The 20,508-nt window shown below is 47.6% G+C and overlaps 1 protein-coding gene across 1 annotated transcript in view; it reads left to right on the top strand.

The window, feature by feature from the left end:
* Positions 1–20,508, top strand: part of LOC140476719 (cadherin-2-like) — a 181,833-nt gene that overhangs the window by 154,048 nt on the left and 7,277 nt on the right. Inside the window, exons 10-13 of the mRNA XM_072569539.1 lie at positions 4,287–4,520; positions 9,005–9,238; positions 13,497–13,636; positions 14,368–14,532. Of these exons, the coding sequence (XP_072425640.1) occupies positions 4,287–4,520; positions 9,005–9,238; positions 13,497–13,636; positions 14,368–14,532 (773 nt within the window). The remainder of the gene's footprint in view (positions 1–4,286; positions 4,521–9,004; positions 9,239–13,496; positions 13,637–14,367; positions 14,533–20,508) is intronic.

The following is a 20,508-nucleotide window of genomic DNA, read 5'->3' as shown; positions in this document are numbered from 1 at the left end:
CAACTGAAGAGTTGTTAAGTATCTCTCATTGCCATAGCAATTGTCTTACAAATCCATTAATAATTGCAGTTCTTTGACCTGGTTCTGCTATTCGATAAGATCATGGCTGGATCTTAGCTTCCATTCTACATTCCTGCATATTCCCAATAATCTTTAATTCCCTTAGGAATCAAGAATCTATCCACCTCTACCTTAAGCCAAATCTTCTAATATTTTTATGTGGACAGAATAATTCTCCCCTGAAGAGTTGTTATTTTCATCAACCTGAACATGAACCCCTCCCCCAGGGACAAGATGGGAACCGGGAACAGAGAGAGTTTCCACTTTTTAATGCCTATCTGTGTGGCCCTGAAACTGGGGTCGTTAACGGCGATGCGAAATGAGCTCGAAAGTGCTGACTTTCTGTCTGTAGCTAGTCCTCAGGTGTCCTCTGGGTGACGAGTCTGGCCTTTCAGAGACCCTACAAAAATACGAACAGGAGTAGGCCATTCAGCCCCTTGAGCCTGCTCCCCCATTCAATAGGATCATGGCTGATTCCTCAACACCCACCTTCCTGCCCTTTCCCTCAATTCCCTGACTGATCAATAATCTATCGATCTCAGCCTTAAATATACACACGGACTCTGCCCCCACAGCTCTCTGGGGCAAGGAGTTCCAAAGACCCCCAACCCTCAGAGAGAAGAAATTCCTCCTCATCTCCATCTGAAATTGGTGCTCCTTTATTCTAAGACTTTACCCTCTGCTCCTAGACTGTCCCTCGAGGGGAAACATCCTCTCAGCATTGAACCGATATGTTTCAGTAGGATCACCCTCATTCTTCGAAACTCTAGAGAGTCCCAAACTGTTTAACCTTTGCTCATGAGACATTTCCTCTGTTCGGGTTGGGAGGGGGGGGGGGGGGGGGGGGGTGTGGTTTGGTGTGCTGTCTCTTTCTGTGACCCAGAGCCATCTTGTGCACTCTTGGAAGAGAGGGTCAGAAAAAGCCCTGGTGGTGGTGGTTCAAATGGTCAGAAGTGAAGGATTTCTGTTTAACTTCCACAACGGTCACCCCGGTTCCAACATATTCCATGGACCTTGTTAGATATCAGGAGATGTTCCCCCCCACCGTGGGGAATCCAGGAGACACAATTTAAAAAAAAAGAGAGGAGGTCTTCCTTTTAAGGCAATGGTGAGAAGGGATTTTTTTTTTCCAAGTTGTTAAGTCCATTCAAGAAAGAGTTAGATTTTTGATTTGACACATTTCACAGGCCAATGTTGGGGTGTCAGGCTGAAGAGTAGAGTTGAGTTGAGTTGAGTTGGCAATGAGATCCACCATGATCTTGGTCACTGGTTGGGTACAAGGACCAAAGGCCTAATCCGAACTTTTATACATTACCTATGAGTCCCTCCTTCAATGTGATATTCAGTTGGAAGGGGCAGCTACAAAGAAGGTTGATGCATTGGTAACCAGCTTCCAAAACTGGAGTCTGGAATGATTCCTGCAATTGGAAAGTTGCAAATATCACCCCGTAATTTGAGAGAGAGAGAGAGAGAGAGAGAGAGATACAACAGGGAATACATGAACAGGAAGGGTATAGAGGGATACAGATCCTGTAAGTGAAGATAGTTTTAGTATGAAAAGGCAAAATGTGTCTGCACAGATTTGAAGGCCCTGTTCCTGTGCTGTATTGTTCTTTGTTGCAGATCTGTTAGCCTTACATCAGTCCTCAGAGGGGGAGAAATATGAGAATCTGTTTAAAAGGATGTGACCCTTGGGTTAAAAAAGATTGAATTGGGCATGGTCGACATGGATTTGCACATGGAAATTTGTGTTTAACAAACTCTCAGCTGTTTGAGGATGTTACTTACAAAATTGATGAAGAGGAGGGTGTGGTACAGTTGGATTTAAAGAAGGTTTTTGATAAAGTCCCCACAGAAGGTTCGTGAACAAAATTTAATGCACATGGTATGGGAAGTAATGTACTGGTGTGGATTAATGATTGTTTTCTCGCTCTTACCCAGAGAGTAGGAATAATTGGGTCATTCTCACGTTGACGAGCTGTAACTAATGAGCAGTGCTTAGGCCCCAGCTGTTCACAAAATAGATCAGTCAGTGAGAGGTAGGGACCAAACATGGCGTTTACAAAGCTAAGTGGGAATGGGTATCGTGAAGAAGATGTTAAACAGCTTCAGGAAGGTTTGGATAGGATGAGTGAATGGGCAAGAACATAGAAGATAGAAACATGTGAGGTTATCCACTTCAGTAGGACGAACAGATGTACAGAGAATTTCTCAAATGGTAAAAGGTTGGAAAGTATAGATGTTGGAATTTAGGTGTCTTTGTGGAGAAGACACTGAAGTCTAACATACAGGTGCAGCATGTTGTTAGGAAGGCTAATGGAATGTTGGCCTTTATTCCAGGGAGATTTGAGTACAGGAGCAGTGAACTTCAATTGTCTAGGAGCTTGGTTAGACTCTCACCTTGGGGTAGTGTGTGCAGGTTTGGTCTCCCTGTCTCAGGAAGGATATTATTGCTATCGAGAGTGTGTGCAATGAAGGTTCCCAGGCTTGTTCCCAGGATGTTGGGACTGGCCTACGGAGAGAGATTGGGCAAACTGGGCCTGCATTCGCCAGAGTTTTGAAGAATGAGAGGTGACCTCATGAAAACCAACAAACTGCTTAAGAGAGGGTAGGTGGGAGTCAGATGTTTCTCCTGGGTGGGGAGTCCAGAACCTAAAGGAACAATTTAAAATCAAGACTGAGATAATTTAGGTACAAGATGAGGAGGAACTCAGTGAATCTATCCCAGTTATTGCAGGCTGTGCACAAGTTTGATCTCCCTATCTCAGCGAGGATATTACCGCCACTGAGCGAGTGCAATGAAGGTTCCCCAGGCTTGTTCCTGGGATGATGGGACTGGCCAATGGAGAGAGACGGGGCAAAGTCACCCTGTATTCACCAGAGTTTTGAAGAATGAGAGGTGGTCTCCCAGAATCCTACAAAATATTGAGAAGGACACACAGGGTAGATGTATGGAAGGCGTTTTCCCTGGTTGGGGAGTCTAGAACATGGGGCACAACGTGATGGTTGTGACAAATTGGAAACATGGGAACATGGGCAACTCCCCATCCTGACCTGGAAATATATCTGGATTCGGAGATGCCGGTGTTGGACTGCGGTGTACAAAGTTAAAAATCAGACAACACCAGGCTATAGTCCAACAGGTTTAATTGGAAGCACTAGGTTTCAGAGCGCCGCTCCTTCATTGGCTGGTTGACAACCACCTGATGAAGGAGCAGCACTCCGAAAGCTAGTGTGCTTCCAGTTAAACCTATTGGACTATAACCTGGTGTTGTGTGATTTTTAACTTTGGAAATATATCACTGTTCTTTAAGTGTCGCTGGGTCAGACTCCTGGAATTCCCTCCCCAAGGGCATTGTGGGTCCACCTACAGTGGTTCAAGAAGGCAGCTCAACCCCTATCGAGTTGCTGAGTTGAAGTGCAGCATCATAATGATGATGGTTTTAAGGTTAGAGTGACGGTGTGCACTTGGGAATGAAGCACATGAGCTGTGCTCAGAGCGTTGAATGAGCTATAAATCTCTGTCAACCTTCATGATGATGTTTGTGTGACCAATTAACCGGTTTGAAGAATAAAGAAAGCAGGTGAAGTTAGCTGGGTGAAGAAGTTAATTAAGGGTTTAACCATGCTCTACATTTCTTTACAGATTGGTTCCGATGCGATTGGAGACAGTGTGAGTGGGAATAAGGTTGTGTTGTGCTGTGGGCTTGTTATAGTTTGTGCTTTGTGCAATCGCTTTGGGGACACGTGTTCAAGGATGAACAATTGGAAGCGATGTGCTGATTTCCAGGCTGCAATTTGTTTTGCTGCAAGTGTAATCACATATGGTGCAAGGAACATGAATGCTCCTCTGGATGGAGATGGATGGGGGAACTTGCCTGTGGAGTCTAATCCCTCCGACACACTGCCATCTGGTGTGGGCTGTTTGTGTGACTTCTGTTGGTGATTTGCTTTAACACTTGCTGGGTTATGGAGATATCATTTAAACCTGCAGTGCTGGGCAGGCCAATGCTGCTTGAAGTGTACCTTTTTGTTCAGGAGAAGTGTTTTACAAAGTTTTGCCGATGTTTGGAAAACTGTCTTCATGCTGATGTGTCAGTTGGCTGGCGTAGAGTGGGTCATTTTGTAAAGTCGGACGTGGTGGGGGGGAGCGGGGGAGGGGGGGCGGGGGAAGTGTGGGTTGTGAAGGGCTGGATTTGTTAATGATCTCCTTTATTGATGTTCAGGTATCCCTCCAGCAAGTGGGACAGGCACTCTGCAGATCTACCTGCTCGATGTCAATGACAATGCGCCACACGTCTTCCCTGAGGAAGTCTCCATTTGCGAGAAGCCGGATCCCAATGCCATTAACATCACCGCTACCGACACCGACATCGACCCGAACACGGGGCCGTTCGCCTTTGAGCTCCCTGACAGCCCGGCGGACATCAGGAAGAACTGGACTATAACCCGGCTCAACGGTGAGCACAACCCCAACGTTCTGTAAAAAGTGAGACAGGAAGCACAAACCGTTACAGTGCAGGCTGGGGCTGTTTTTCCTGGAGCGTCGGAGGCTGAGGGGCGGGATCTTAGAGAGGTTTATAAAATCATGAGGGGCATGGAGAGGGTAAACAGACAATCGCTGGGGTGGGCGAGTCCAGAACTAGAGGGTATAGGTTTAGGGTGAGAGGGGAAAGATATGAAAGAGACCTAAGGGGCAACTTTTTCACACAGAGGGTGGTATGGGTATGGAATGAGCTGCCAGAGGAAGTGGTGGAGGCTGGTACAATTGCAACATTTAAGATGCTTTTGGATGGGTATATGAACAGGAAGGGTTTGGAGGGATATGGGCCGAGTGCTGGCAGGTGGGACTAGATTAATTCAGACTCACTGGAGCCTGTGTCCCTCACATTTCCAGACAGAGCATTTCAGAGCCTAACTACTCGCTGGGTGAAAAAGTTTTTAACCTCACATCACCCTCGCTTTGTCTGCACCTCACTTTAAATCCATGCTCCCCTCGTTTTTTGTTCATTTTATACATGGGAGCAGCTTCTCCCTACCTACTCCATCCAACCCATGCCTGATTTTGAAAACCTCTCTCGAACCCTTCAGTTTCCCTCTCTCCGAGGAGAACGGTCCCAACTTCCCCTCTCTTCCTCATCGCTGAAGTTCGTCATCCCTGGAATGGTTCTTGTAAATCGCTTCTGCACTCCCTCCAATCCGTTCACATCCTCCCTGTCATGTGGCACCCACAACTGTACACATTTATGTAGCCCCTCTGGCAGGCTTGGGCCATCGCAAGGAACTGAGCTTTTGCATGATGTGGTGGTGTTGAAAACGGGGTGGATAGCCAACTTTACAACTTGTAATTTGGCGTGTCCCTGCTCCAACCCATCGTCACCAGATCGATGAAGGAATGAATGGGATTTGAGTCACGGGAGCCATTCCCCCTGTTTCTCCTGCTGGCCATAGGATCTTTTCCAGCTTCCTGAGAGATCAGTCAGTGTCTCTGAGTGAGAGTGCTGCTGTGTCAAAGGTGCCATCTTTCAGATGAGATGTTAAACCAGGACCCCGTCTACTTCCTGGGGTGGATGGGAATGAATGCTTCACGCTTTTTCAATAAGAGTAATGATTTGGAGATGCTGGTGTTGGACTGGAGTGTACAAAGTTAAAAATTGCACAACACCAGGTTATAGTCCAACAGGTTTATTTGGAAGCACTAGCTTTCGAAGCGCCAGAACCACCTGATGAAGAAGCAGCGCTCTGAAAGCTAGTGCTTCCAATTAAACCTGTTGGACTATAACCTGGTGTTGTGTGATTTTTAACTCGACAAGAATGGGCGGAGCTACCTGATATTCATGGCTGGCATTCATCCCTGGATCAGCATTAGTGTACCTGGTCCCTGTGTGCGAATTGTGCACCTGTGTCACCTTCACTGAGCTTCAAGAATTACTTCTTTGAGATGTCGCGAGAGGTGCTGTAGCAATGCAGGTTGCCTTAAGCACCTTCATGCTATTTGGTGTAAGGTATAGATTTCAGTTTGAGCAGACACCTGCGTTTTCAGTCCCCAGATACTGGTTTGTGAAGACCATAGGCACAGTGTCCATATGAAGGCAACAGTGGCCAATATAAGGCTGCTCCCTCTCATAACACCCACCGCTCTCCCACCCTGCCACCCTGCTCTGCTCAGTAGAGGTCGGGTCAGGGGCTGGCTGAAGTGATTAGGTTGTTATGTTGATTCAGGGCTGGCCATGATGTGGAGGTGATAGAGTTTCACTGGGGTGAATGAAGTTAAAAATCAGAGTGTGTTGCTTGGAAAGCCCAGCAGGTCAGGCAGCATCCAAGGAGCAGGAGAATCAACGTTTCGTTGGAAATCCCTGATGAAGGGCTTTTGCCCGAAATATCAACTCTCCTGCCCCTCGGATGCTGCCTGACTTGCTGGGCTTTTCCAGCACCACACACACTACTCTGACCTCCAGCATCTGCAGTCCTCACTTTCTCAAAGTTTAAAAATTACACAACACCAGATTATAGTCCAACAGGTTAATTTGGAAGCACTAGCTTTCAGAGTGCTGCTCCTTCATCAGGTGATTTTCAGGCAACTATCTTATATTTAAACAAAAGTGCACACACTAAATCCCACCCCAACCCCTGTAATCATTTGAGAGATCTTTTGATTTGATTTCACTTCAGCCCCACAGTTCCTGATCTTTGGGCACCTGGTGCCGAGGGGTGGGGGGCGGATCAGAGGGATCTCCCCTTGGGTCTGGGCCTGGCCCAGGCTGGTGATAAACTGGTGCTGGCAGCGGGTCATGGAGGAGTCATCTCTCCCCTCTTCCCCAGTTACATTGATGCCCAGGTGACACTGGAGAAGCAGCACACAGTGCCCATCGGTGCTCTCAATGTCTTTAGAGAGAAAGGGAAAAAAGGATTAAAATGCTTTATTCCACTCCCCCCACCCCGGCCACTTCCATGTTAATTTTAGCCCCCTCCCACTTGTTTTACTTATTGCATGTAAATATTGAATTGGCTGCATTAGTGTTTTAACTGCTGGTAGTTAAACGCACACTAAATCTTGCGTCGTCTCCCCCACTGGGGTCCTTCCCTTTAGCTTTCTGCACTCTGCGCTCCAGGTCAATACATTCTCAAACAGTCTCCCATCGCCTTCATTCTCACACAGGCCAAGGCCCTGTCACTGTTCATCCTGGTACTCACTAATCTGCACTGGCTCCCGCTCTCAAATTTTAACATTTTCACCAAACCCCTATCTCCGTAAGCTTGCTATAATCCCCCAGGATCTCTGCCCCCGTCCACCCTCCTGAGCAATAATGATTCCCATCACTCCTCAGAGACCTACTGCGGAAACCCAAAACTCCTGACAGTAGCGAACCCGTTCGTTTTGAATGGGAAATTTACCTCCCCACAGCCCCCGTTCCTTCGTTCTGGAATGTTTCATGTAATGTGTTCAGGCCATGAGTAGCTGAAACTGACTCCATGGATACAGTGGTTGCACTGTATTGAAATTATTGCTTGCAACCCAAGAACACACAAGGCTATGGACCAAGTGCTAGAAAACGGGACAAGAACAGATCAATGTTTGATGACAGGCACAGACAGGATGGGCCAAAGGGCCTCTATCCGTGAGTGTGTGGCAGGGGAATTGAGATGCTGATCCCCTAAAACCTCATCTTAGGACCAAGCTCATGGATGCCTTTCGTTTCTTTATTCTCCTGTGGGTGTTCCTGGTTAGGTCAACATTTATAACTCATCCCTAATTGCCCAGGGGGCATTGAGAGTCAACCCCATTATTGTGAATCTGGAGTCACATGTAGGCCAGACCAGGTGAGGATGGCAAATTTCCCTCCCTGAAGGACATTAGTGACCCAGATGGGTTTTTACAGCGATCGGCAATCATTAAGATCAAGTCCAGAGTTTTATTGAATTTAAGTTCCACCTTCTGTTGTGCTAGGATTCGAACCCGGGTCCCCAGAGCGTTACAAGGTTTCCAGGTTAATCTCACTAGACTAGCCGAGACTAGATCAGCCATGATTGTATTGAATGGTGATCAGGCTCGAGGGGCTGAATGGCCTACTCCTGCTTCTAGTGCTTGTGTTGCCATCACTTGAGGCTAGCTTTTAATTCCAGTTTATTTACTGATTTTAATTTTTTTTTCCACTGATGGCGTGTGGACATTGCTGGCTGGGTCAGTATTTACTGTCCATCCCGCGTTAGAAGCACAGAAGAATCATAGAATCCCTACAGTGCGGGAGCAGGCCATTCGACCCATAGGGTCGATGTCGACCTGCTGAAGAGTATCCCACCCAGACTCATCCCATTCCTGTACCCCTGCATTGCCCATGGCCAATCCACCCTAAACTGCCCATCTTCAGGCTGGTGGGAGGAACCTGGAGGAAACCCACGCAGACTCTGGGAGAACGTGCAAACTCCACACAGACAGTCACCCCTGAGGCTGGAATTGAACCCAGGTCCCTGGCGCTGTGAGGCAGCAGTGCTAATCACTTAGCCACTGTGCTGCCCTAGAGCCGCTGAGTGGTCAGAGGATGTGGTGAGGTGTGAACTTGTCTCTCTAGAGTATAAGACTGGGCCTGTGTATTATTCTTCAACTGGCATTATCTCTACACCACCAAGTTCTCCTCTTTCACCCCCCACCCACTCAACCTCAAAACATTCTGCATTATTGTGGCTTCCTGTCCAATTGCATTTGACTGACCATACCCCTTAAGCCACTTGAGATTAAAATGTAATTATTTTACCAAGTTGTTATGCCTGTCTTTTCTTTCCTCATTTCCTGTCAGGAGTACGTCACACTACACAGTCTTGTGACAAAAAGCCCCCCTGCATTTGTATAGCGTGGAGGGAACGGGGTGTGTGGGGTGGGGGAGCGTGCGGGGGTTGCTAATAGTATACCAATGAGTTCTCTCACAGTTCGTTACGTTGTGTTTAGGTGATTACGCGCAATTGAGACTGAAGATTGGAACCCTCGACGATGGCCTTTATAAAGTGCCGATCATGATCATGGACTCTGGAAACCCTCCTATGTCTGCGACCTCTGACCTCCTTGTCAAGGTGTGTCCCTGTGATGAAAATGGCGACTGTACATCAGTCCAGGCAATAGTTGCGGCTGGCTTGGGGACTGGGGCTATCATCGCCATTCTGCTGTGCATCATCATCCTACTCAGTGAGTACCCACTAAGCCTTCTCATTGATGTCATATTCCCAGAGTTTGGCTCCTCTCTCCCCTCCCTGTGACAGCAAAGAGGGTTACCTCAGATTACAATGGGATCTTGATCAGATGAGCCATTGGGCTGAGGAGTGGCAGATGGAGTTTAATTTAGATAAGTGCTACATTTTGGGGAAACAAACGTTAGCAGGACTTATACACTGAATGGTAAGGTCCTAGGGAGTGTTGCTGAGCAAAAAGACCTTGGAGTGCAGGTTCATAGCTCCTTGAAAGTAGAGTCGCAGGTAGATAGGATAGTGAAGAAGGTGTTTGGTATGCTTTCCTTTACTGGTCAGAGTATTGAGTACAGGAGTTGGGAGGTCATGTTGCAGCTGTACAGGACATTGGTCAGGCCACTGTTGGAATATTGTGTGCAATTCTGGTCTCCTTCCTATCAGAAGGATGTTGTGAAACTTGAAAGGTTCAGAAAAGATTTACCAAGATGTTGCCAGGGTTGGAGGATTTGAGCTATAGGGAGAGGCTGAACAGGCTGGGGCTGTTTTCCCTGGTGTGTAGGAGGCTGAGGGGTGACCTTATAGAGGTTTATAAAATCATGAGGGATGTGGGTAGGATAAATAGACAGTCTTTTCCCTGAGTCCAGAACTAGAGGGCATAGAGTCATAGAGATGTACAGCATGGAAACAGACCCTTCGGTCCAACCCATCCATGCCATCCAGATGTCCCAACCCAATCTAGTCCCACCTGCCAGCATCTGGCCCATATCCCTCCAAACCCTTCCTATTCATTTCCCATCCAGATGCCTTTTACATATTGCAATTGTACCAGCCTTCACCACTTCCTCTGGCAGCTCATTCCATACACATACCACCCTCTGCATGAAAAAGTTACCCCTTAGGTCTCTTTTATATCTTTCCCCTCTCACCCTAAACCTATGCCCTCTAGTTCTGGACTCCCCCACCCCAGGGAAAAGACTTTGTCTATTTACCCTATCCATGCCCCTCATTATTTTGTAAACCTCTATAAGGGCAACCCTCAGTCTCCGACGCTCCAGGGAAAACAGCCCCAGCCTGTTCAGCCTCTCCCTGTAGCTCAGATCCTCCAACCCTGGCAACATCCTTGTAAATCTTTTCTGAACCCTTTCAAGTTTCACAATATCTTTCCGATAGGAAGGAGACCATAGGTTTTAGGGAGAGAGGGGAAATATATAAAAGAGACCTAAGGGGCAACTTTTTCACACAGAGGGTGGTGCGGGTATGGAATGAGCTGCCAGAGGATGTGGTGGAGGCTGGTGCAATTGCAACATTTAAGAGGCATTTGGATGGGTATATGGATAGAAAAGGGTTTGGCAGATGGAAGTAGAGTCGGGTGGGATATCTGGTCAGCATGGACGAGTTGAACTGAGGGGTCTGTTTCCGTGTTGTCCGTCTCTATGATTCTCTATGTCGTCAGGCCATGAATAATCAAGGCTTGAATCACCCACTGCATCAATCCAGAAGATCCCAGTTGGGTTTTTGCTGCATCCAGAGAGTGGAACTCACTGCCTGGTGGAAGCAGAAATCCTCACAACATTTGCCTCATACAGCAGATTCCCCCGTACCCGCTGGGGGCACATTCCAAGACCTACCATGGGAAACCCGAAACCCCTGATAGTATTTTATTTGAATGGGATATTTACCTCCCAGTATCCCCCCTGCTCCCTGGCTCTGGAATGTTCCATGTAATATGTTCGGGCCATGGGTAACTGAAACCGAATCTGCGGATACAGGGTGGTCGCACTGTATTTAAATTATTGCTTGAAACCCAAGAGCATGTAAGGCTATGGACCGAGCGCTAGAAAGCAGGACAAGAATAGATCAATGCTTGATGACAGGCACAGACAGGATGGGCCGAAAGGCCTCTATCCATGGGTGTGTGACAGGGGAATTGAAATGCTGAAGTGACAAAGTATTTGCATTCAACCCCATGAGAGTTTAAGGGCAATTGTTCCAGCTGTTGACAATGTGGTTCACCTCCCAACTCCCCAAAACCTGTCCACCATCTACAAGGTATAACTCAGGAGTGTGATGGAATAGTCCTCACTTGCCCTGGATGGGGGCAGCTCCAACGACACTCAAAATGCTCGATGCCACCCAGAACAAAGCAGCCCGCTTGATTGGCACCACATTCACAAACATCCATTCCCTCCATCACCAACGCTCAGTAGCAGCAGTGTGTACCCTCTCTATAAGATGCACTGCAGAAATTCACCAAAGATCCTCAGACAGCACCTTCCAAACCCACGACCACTTCCATCTGGAAGGACAAGGGCAGCAAGTTCATGGGAACACCACCCCCTGCAAGTTCCCCTCCAAGCCCCTCACCATCCTGACTTGGAAATATATCGCCCGTTCCTTCAGTGTGACTGGGTCAAAGTCCTGGAATTCCCTCCCTAAGGGCATTGTGAGTCAACCTACAGCACATGGACTTCAGCGGTTCAAGAAGGCAGCTCACTGACCATAGTATAGCACCCTCAGCACCTAGCTGGGTAGTATTTAGTTTGTGTTCATCTCCACAAACAGAACAGCAATCCCAGCATGCCATACTTGTTGCAGTCCTCAGGGAGCACATTTTGTTGCTATGTCAAGGGAAAACCAAGCCTGCCCCCTCCACCAGCCCAATCTTCCACCTTCATAAACGTAATACAGTTATTTTGAGGATTGATGGTGTAGTGATAGTGTCTGTGGTAATCCAAAGGGCCAAACCCTGCTCCTGAGGCCTGAACTCCGATAGTGCAAAGGTGTCTTTTTATTTGCTGGCATTTGTTGCCCAACAGAGGGCTGTTCATATAGCTGTAGGTCTGGAGTCACATGTAGGCCAGACTGAGTAAGGATGGCAGATGTCCTTCCCCAAAGGACGTTAGTGAACCAAATAGGTTTTTCCAATAATCAGCGATGGACTCCTGGTCAGTATGAGGCCAGCTCTTGATTTCCGATGTTATTGAATTCGAATTTCACCATGTCTGCAGAACGTTAGCCTGGGATTCCTGACGATAGGACAATGACGGTACCACTGCACCATTGGCCGGTGGGGTTTGAATTCAGTTAATAAAGCCAAAATTGAAAGCTGGTCTCGGGGATGATGACCATCTATCTATTATTGTAAAGCCCCATCTGGCTCACTAATGTCCTTTAGGGAGGGAAATCTGCTGTCCCTACCTGGTCTGATTCAGACCCACAGCAACGTTCTTATGTAAGCCATTCTGTAGAATGAAGAGCGTGGGATTCATCCTAATGTGCTGACTACTATTTACCCTGAGTCAACAGCATTGAAATAGCTGACCTGGTTGTTCTCATTATTGTTTGTGCAAATTAGCTGACCACATCACAACAGTCACTGCACACAGAATTAGTTTGTTTTCACAATTCTATCATGGGACATATGAATCGCTGGCTGGGCCAACATTCATTGCCCCATCCCTAATATCCCTGATAAAAGTTATACAGGGTTGCTTTGTCCTGGATGGTGTCAAGCTTCTTGAGTGATGTTGGAGCTGCACCCATCCAGGCATCTGACCACTCATCACACACTGACTCGTGCTTTATAGATGGTGGACATGGGAACACAGGAGTTAGGTCATTCAACCCCTTCAGCGTGTTCCAACCAGCCAATGGGATTGTAGCTGTAACCCAACTTTCAGATACCTGCCTTTGGCCCATAGCCGTTAATAACTTTGTTTAACACAAATGTATCTATCTCCAATTTAAAATTAGCAACTGTTTCAGTATCCACTGCTTGATTGTGGAAGAGTTTGGGGGAATAAGCAGGTGAGGCACTTGCTGCTGGATTTCCAGTTACTGACTTGCAGTTGTAGCCACTGTATTAGTATAGCCGCCAGTCCAGTCCAGTTCAGTTTCTGATCAGTGCACACACGTCCAGCCACACCCCACACTTTGGAGCGTCCAGAGGTTACACAAGTACATAAGCAAGGAACAGGAGTAGGCCTTTCGGCCCTTCAAGCCTGCTCTCCCATTCAGTAAGATCGTGAATGATCTGATTTTTAACTTCAATTCTACCTTTCTGCACATCCTCCAATAATCTTCCCTCCCCTTGGGTCCGCATGAATCTATCTCCCTCTGCCTTTAAAGATTTTTACAGATTCTGCATCCGGTGCTGTTTGAGGAAGGGATTTCCAACAACGCCTAACCTTCTGGGAGAAAGAGAGGTTCGCGATGGGTGCGATCACAATTCAAGTTTATTTTTCTGGTTTTCCTTCCAGTCTTAGTCTTGCTGTTTGTCATCTGGATGAAGAGACGTGACAAGGAACGGCAAGCCAAGCAGTTACTCATTGACCCAGAGGATGACGTGAGGGACAACATCCTGAAATATGATGAAGAGGGGGGCGGAGAGGAAGATCAGGTGAGGTTGGGGGGGGCGGGGGGGGGGGTGGTCTGTCAGTGTGAGGGAGGGGTCGGAGCGATAGGGACAGTGTCAGGAACAAGTGGTCAGCGCGAGTGGCGTGGGGTTAAGAAAGTAATTGGGTCAGGGAGTGAGGGGATGGCAGGCAGTGAGGGGGGGTCACAGGGACAGGGAACAGGGCTGAGTGGGGGGCATAGAGAGTGAAGGGGTTCACACAGGGGGTGGGGGAAGTGAGGGGGGCAGGGGAGTGTGGGGGGTGGTCACAGAGAGAGGGGACGGGGAGAGAGGGGGGCGGGGATTAAGGGGTTTCACGGAGTTGGGGGGGTTCACAGTGAGGGGGTGGGGGTGCAGAGAGGGAGGGGGTAGCGGAAATGTTGGGATATAGAGGGAGAGAAGGTGGTGGAGGTTGGGGGATTGAGGTGGAGAGGGAGGTGGGGGGGTTTGGAGATTGAGGGGGAGAGGGAGATGCGGAGGGGTGGGAGAGGGGAGCGAGGAGGGGTGGGTGATTGAGGGGAGCGAGGGGGGTGGGTGATTGAGGGGAGCGAGGGGGGTGGGTGATTGAGGGGAGCGAGGGGGGGCGAGGGAGATTGAGGGGAGTGGGGGGGCGAGGGAGACTGAGGGGAGTGGGGGGGGGCGAGGGAGACTGAGGGGAGTGGGGGGGCGAGGGAGCGCAGTGGGACACTGCCTGAGGGTGACTCCCCGCTGAGCCATTGCGTTGTATCTGCCCTCAGGATTATGACCTCAGCCAGCTCCAACAACCCGACGCGGTGGAGCCCGACGCGATCAAACCCATGGGGATCCGGCGAGTGGATGAGCGGCCAATCCATGCCGAACCTCAGTATCCAGTCCGTTCAGCAGCTCCTCACCCGGGCGACATTGGAGACTTCATCAATGAGGTACAGTGGACCTTCTCACAGGGAAAAACATAAACGTGGGAGGGATAGCAGCTCAGTGGGGCCAAATGGTCGACCTCTGAACTGTATGGGCACCCAGTATATCTGTCTACAGCAGGCAAGCATAGGTACGCAGGGCTGAGTGGCCTCCCTCTTTGCTGTTGTGGAAACGTCAATAATAGAAGCTGGTGTAGGCCATTCAGCCCTTTGAACCTGCTCCACCAGTCAATATTAATATGGCTGATCATCCGCCTCCATCCCCTGTTCCTGCTTTCCGTCCCTATACCCTTCAATCCTTTACACCCAAGAACAAAGGCTGGAGGATCTGAGCTACAGGGAGAGGCTGAACAGGCTGGGGCTGTTTTCCCTGGAGCATCGGAGGCTGAGGGGTGACCTTATAGAGGTTTATAAAATCATGAGGGGCATGGATAGGATAAATAGACGAAGTATTTTCCCTGGGGTTAGGGAGTCCAGAACTAGAGGGCATAGGTTTAGGGTGAGCGGGGAAAGATTTAAAAGGCACCTAAAGGGCAACTTTTTCACACAGAGGGTGGTACGCGTATGGAATGAGCTGCTAGAGGAAGTGGTGGAGGCTGGTACAATTACAACATTTAAAACATATTTGGATGGGTATATGAATAAGAAGGGTTCGGAGGGATATGGGCCGGGTGCTGGCAGGTGGGACTAGATTGGGTTGGGATATTTGGTCAGCATGGATGGGTTGGACCGAAGGGTCTGTTACCATGCTATTCATCTGAGTCTACCTGAAGTTCTCTTTCCCCAACACCTTCCCGTGACCTTCCCCCTCATCATCTCCCCTCTATCATCTACCCCCTACCATCTACCCCCGTCCTCCCCTTTCATTAGCTTTTTTCCGCCCCCCCGCTCATCTCACCCCCCCCGCTCATCTCTGCCCCGCCCCACGCTCATCTTCTTCCCCCGCAGCTTAACTCCTCATCCCACTCATTCCACCTCTTCTCCCCCCACGAACCCGCACCCTCATCCCATTATGTGGCTCCCTGTCGAATTTTATTTAAGAATGCTCCTCTGAAGCATATTGGGGGAACATGGTGCAGCAATGCAGGCGATGCATAAATGCAGTTTATTGCTCAATCGATAACTTTGGCTGCACGTGTCTGATTAAACCCATTCCTGAGCTGGAGGTGATGACTGTTGTGCCAGAGCTATCTTGTGGGCTCTGGGTCATGAAGGAGCTGCTCCCAAACTTGAGTCAGGACCTCCGATGGAGTTTCTAAACTCAGAGGATGATGAGAACATGGAAATTGAGTGACTGTGATGGGTGCATTTCGGGTGGAGATATCATTTCTACCCGTAGGAGAGACTTGGACCTGAGGGCACAGCCTCCAAGTGAAGGAACCACCCTCTGGAACTGAGATGAGGAATTTCTTCAGCCAGAGGGTGGTGACTCTGGAACTCATTGCCATAGAGGACTGTGGGTGCCAAGTCACTGAGAGTGAAATAAGTTCTTGATTAATCAGGGGATCAAGGTTTACGGGGAGAAGGCAGGAGAATGGGGTTCAAAAACATAGCGGCCATGATCGAAAAGTGGAATAGTTCTAATGGGCCGAATGGCCTAATTCTGCTTCCAGGACTTTTATTCAGATGCTGACTTGAAGGCAGTCGTATGCCTCAGTGTTCACCTCATCGATCATGCACCATTTTGCCAACTGGGGATGGGGAGCCTGGCCACAGGGTGGGGTTCGGCCTGTCTGCATTTGCTGCAGTACCCAGTGCAACCACTGGGCGGGGCAGCTAGAGAAACACACAGGGGAGAATGGATTAGAAGGATTTGGTGACAGGGAGTGGACCCACTCTCACAAGCCAGCTGAGCTGAATAGACTTGCCCAGTGCTGGAAATGCAATGAAATGCCTAATCCCAGTTTGTCAGTTACTTACAAGTATGGATTAACATTTCGGTGTGTTAATTTAGAATTAGCAATTGATTGCAAATTGAGCTGTTGCAGTTGGAAAAAGAAATCCCTTTTAAATCGTTTTTGGATTTCACAAAAGACTTGACCTTTTTTCATTAATGAAGATTTCTATGACCGGAGAGAGTTCTTTTAATAAAATACAAGTGAAGATGCTTCTCCAGTGGATGCTTTGTACTTTCTCACCAACTGAGTGATGCTGGGCAAGGGTTTAACGTAGAATAATTAGTCTTGCATGTAACGATTTTTTTTTTATAAAGACATTTCATTCATAGAATTTAAAAGGTAGTGTGAGCTTGTGTATTGTTATGATCCTGGCTGATGTTTCTGCTGGATATCTTAGATCCCACATCAGAATGTGCCTTGATAGATCATTTTTTGGGGGTGTTTTTTGTTTTGGTTTTAATGAGTTGTGTCTCATTGAAATACAAGCATGCAATGCTGCAGGTTTGATTTTAATAATAAAACAAGAATTTGTAACGTAAAAGCAATGAATATAGAATAGATTAAACCAGGCTACTTATATCTAACACAAATGTAAAAGATCGAGGGAAACGTTTAATCCCCTTAAACCAAATAACTCCTTTATATATTCCAAAAAATACTCCTTTCCAGATCCCAAAACATCCCCTTACGGTACTTATAATAGCGAGAATCACCTTTTCCATCCCCTCTGCAGTACTAAATTTAATTAGCTTCAGCTCCCAACCTGAAAAAACCCAATGGTGTTTTATTGGAGCTTAAACTTGCTCAGTTTCAAATAGCCCCTTCAGGGATTTGCTCAAGCACTTCTAGTTTGTAATTATTGCTAAACTCCATATAATGACGTAGCATATTTTTAATAAATCTAACTTGGCTCTCCCTTACTTGAGCACTTGGTTTACACATGTAGTTTCAGCCAAGTGTCCTACAGATTTGCCCCACAATATTGGATGTTTCCCTTAAACTTAAAAAGTCCAGAACCTTGCATTGGAAAACTGTGTAATTGATTTGCTCATTAATTCTCCCGAGCTAGACTAAAGCCTGTTAGTTCTTGAAGGTGATCTCTCTCAAACTGTTTTAAAAGAAATCATTGTGGCTCCAGTAAAGCAGATGTTTAGATGCAGAAAACCCTTATGCCACTAGTTTGAAATCAAAAATACAAGCTCAAAAATAAATGATCTTAAAATATGTATAAATTGCTGCACGTGACTCCCTCTGGACAACTAACAAATTGAAAAATTAAAATCGAAGTGGCTATTCCAATTTGTCTGCTTGAGCTTCAGAGTTTAATAATAATTTGCCTCTGTGCACTACACTCCTTGCTTATGCAGCAGAGATTGTGTTTATTTGACCTGAATGTGACGCATTGGCTTGTTGTGAGACGCCGAGTGGAAAATAGCCAATTTTCCACTTTAATAATTGAAGCAGAATAATTATGACAACACGTTTCCAAAGTCCTGCGTACAGAGAGTGTGAAGCATAGAAATTGCTCGTGGTGCAGTCCTGAAAATATGCTGAAAGGCAGACAATTTATCAGTCAGCATTTGATATCAATTTTAAATCACAGCATTGAACAAATGGAGTTCTGAGAGTTCCATAATGAACAGCTTCATCAAGAGGGAGCTGGTTCCCACACGTCTGATTCAATGGAACATTCACAGCAATCACGAGAGCATAATGAAAGAAGGGAAAAGAAAGTGAGATACTGTGTCTAAACAACTTTTCTCCTGCTGTAGTTTGTCATCTTTGTACAACCGACAGGAGAAAAGAGCAGCATTTGTACCTCAGGGTGGTTTCCAAATGTTTTGCAATCAACTAAATCTTTTTAAGGTATTGAAAAGTATATTTTGCTTTACCCAGTAAGCGATGAACATGTGGAAGCCTCTATTGCAGGACGAGACAGGGTAAAGACAGGCCAGGTGTTCCCAATGACTCAGACGTACAGAACCAGGGGGTCACAGTCTAAGGATACGGGGTGGGCCATTTCGGACTGAGGTGAGGAGAAATGTCTCCACCCAGCGAGTGGGGAGCCTGTGGGATTCTCTGACACAGAAGGTGGTTGAGGCTAAAACATGGAATGTTTTCGAGAAGGAGTTAGATACAGTTCTTAGGACTAAAGGAATCAAAGGGTCTGGAGGAGAAAGCAACAACTGGGACCTGAGTTGGACGGTCAGCCATGATCGTAACGAATGCTGGAACAGGCTCAAAGGGCTAAATGGCCTCCTATTTCCTGCAGTCACTCTTGTTAGGAACATTTAAGGACGTTTGGATAGATAGATGAAGAGGAAAGATTTAGAGAGGTATGGGCCAAACTAGTGGTACTAGTTTAGTTTAGGAAACCTGGTTGGCATGAGATTAGACTACTTACAGTGTGGAAACAGGCCCTTCGGCCCAACAAGTCCACACCGACCCACCGAAGCCTATACCACCCAGACCCATACTCCTACATTCACCCCTGAACCTAACACTATGGACAATTTAGCATGGTCAGTTCACCTAACCTGCACATTTTTTTTGGATTGTGAGAGGAAACCGGAGCACCCGGAGGAAACCCACGCAGACACGGGGAGAATGTGCAAACTCCACACAGTCAGTCACCTGAGGCGGGAATTGAACCCAGGTCTCTGGCGCTGTGAGGCAGCAGTGCTAACCACTGTGCCACCGTGCCGCCCCAAAGTTAGACTGAAGGGTCTGTTTCCGTACTATGAGTCTGACATCTAAAAATCAACTGGGAAGACTGGGATATCTTTCACTGGAGCGTAGGAGGTGGAGGAGGTGACATTTTAGAGTTTTGTAAAATCAAAAAGAGCATAGCTAAGGTGAATGAAGTGGGTCTTCTCCCAAGAGTGAGTGATGGAGTTCAAAACTGGTGGGCATATTTTTAAAGTGAGAGGAGAAGGTTTCCACACACATTCCTGTGTGGAATGAACTGCCAGAGGAAGTGGTGGGTGCAGGTACAACTACATGGGCGGCATGGTGGCACAGTGGTTAGCACTTCTGCCTCACAGCGCCAGAGACCCGGGTTCAATTCCCGACTCGGGTGACTGACTGTATGGGGTTTGCACATTCTCCCCGTGTCTGCCTGGGTTTCCTCCTGGTTTCTTCCCACAGTCCAAAGATGTGCAGGTCAGGTGAATTGGCCATGCTAAATTGCCCGTAGTGTTGGGTAAATGTAGGGGAATGGGTGGGTTGCGCTTCGGCGGGTCGGTGTGGACATGTTGGGCCAAAGGGCCTGTTTCCACACTGTAAGTAATCTAATCTAATCTACAGTGCTTAAAAGGCGTTTAGATAAGTTCATGAATGAGAAAGGTTTGAGGCACTATGGGCCAGGAGCAGGCAGGTGGGAGTAGTTTAGTTGGAGTGTGTGGTCAGCATGGACTGGTTGGGCCGAAGGGTCTGTTTCCTTTCTCTGTGGCTCTATAGCTGGCTGAGTCAGGATCACTGATGTGTCCCCCTTTGGACTTTGTTGTTGCTAATGTAATGTCTCCTTGACTCCTCGCTTTTGTCATGTCATTGTAGGTAAGGTTTTCACTCCTGTTTTGAAGTGAGAGAGCCAGGAGTGACTGACTGTCACAGTGGATCAAAAGCCATACAAATCTGCAAGGCCCCATCACCCAATTTTCAGCCCATTGCACCCTTGACGCTTGCCTAGTAATCCAGGGACCCAGGCTAATGTTCTGGGGACATCAGTTCAAATCCTTCCGTGGCAGGTAGAGAAATTTAACTTCAGTAATAATAGAATTAAAAGCCAGCCATGGAGCTGTTGACTGTCAGAAAAATATGACTTCAATAAGCACGTAGCTGGCTTTACAGGATAACGTAACTACTGTCAATTGCCACCTGAAACCCATCTGGTTGACTAAATGTGTATGCAGGAAGGCAATCTGTTGGCGAGCCAGGCCTGGACGTGACTCCAGATCCCACAGCAATATGGTTGTATCTGAAATGGCCCCTCGTGAGGTGCTCAGTTCAGGAGCAAAGTGAGGCTTTGCTGGCAACACCCACACGCTGTGGAAGGATGAGAATGTTCTGATGCCTGCACTTGGGC

This window comes from Chiloscyllium punctatum, chromosome 5 (genome assembly GCF_047496795.1).
Source record: "Chiloscyllium punctatum isolate Juve2018m chromosome 5, sChiPun1.3, whole genome shotgun sequence".
Classification (NCBI taxonomy): Eukaryota; Metazoa; Chordata; class Chondrichthyes; order Orectolobiformes; family Hemiscylliidae; genus Chiloscyllium; species Chiloscyllium punctatum.
The sequence above is the reverse complement of the archived record's forward strand: the minus strand, read 5'-3'. Positions and strand labels throughout refer to the sequence as shown.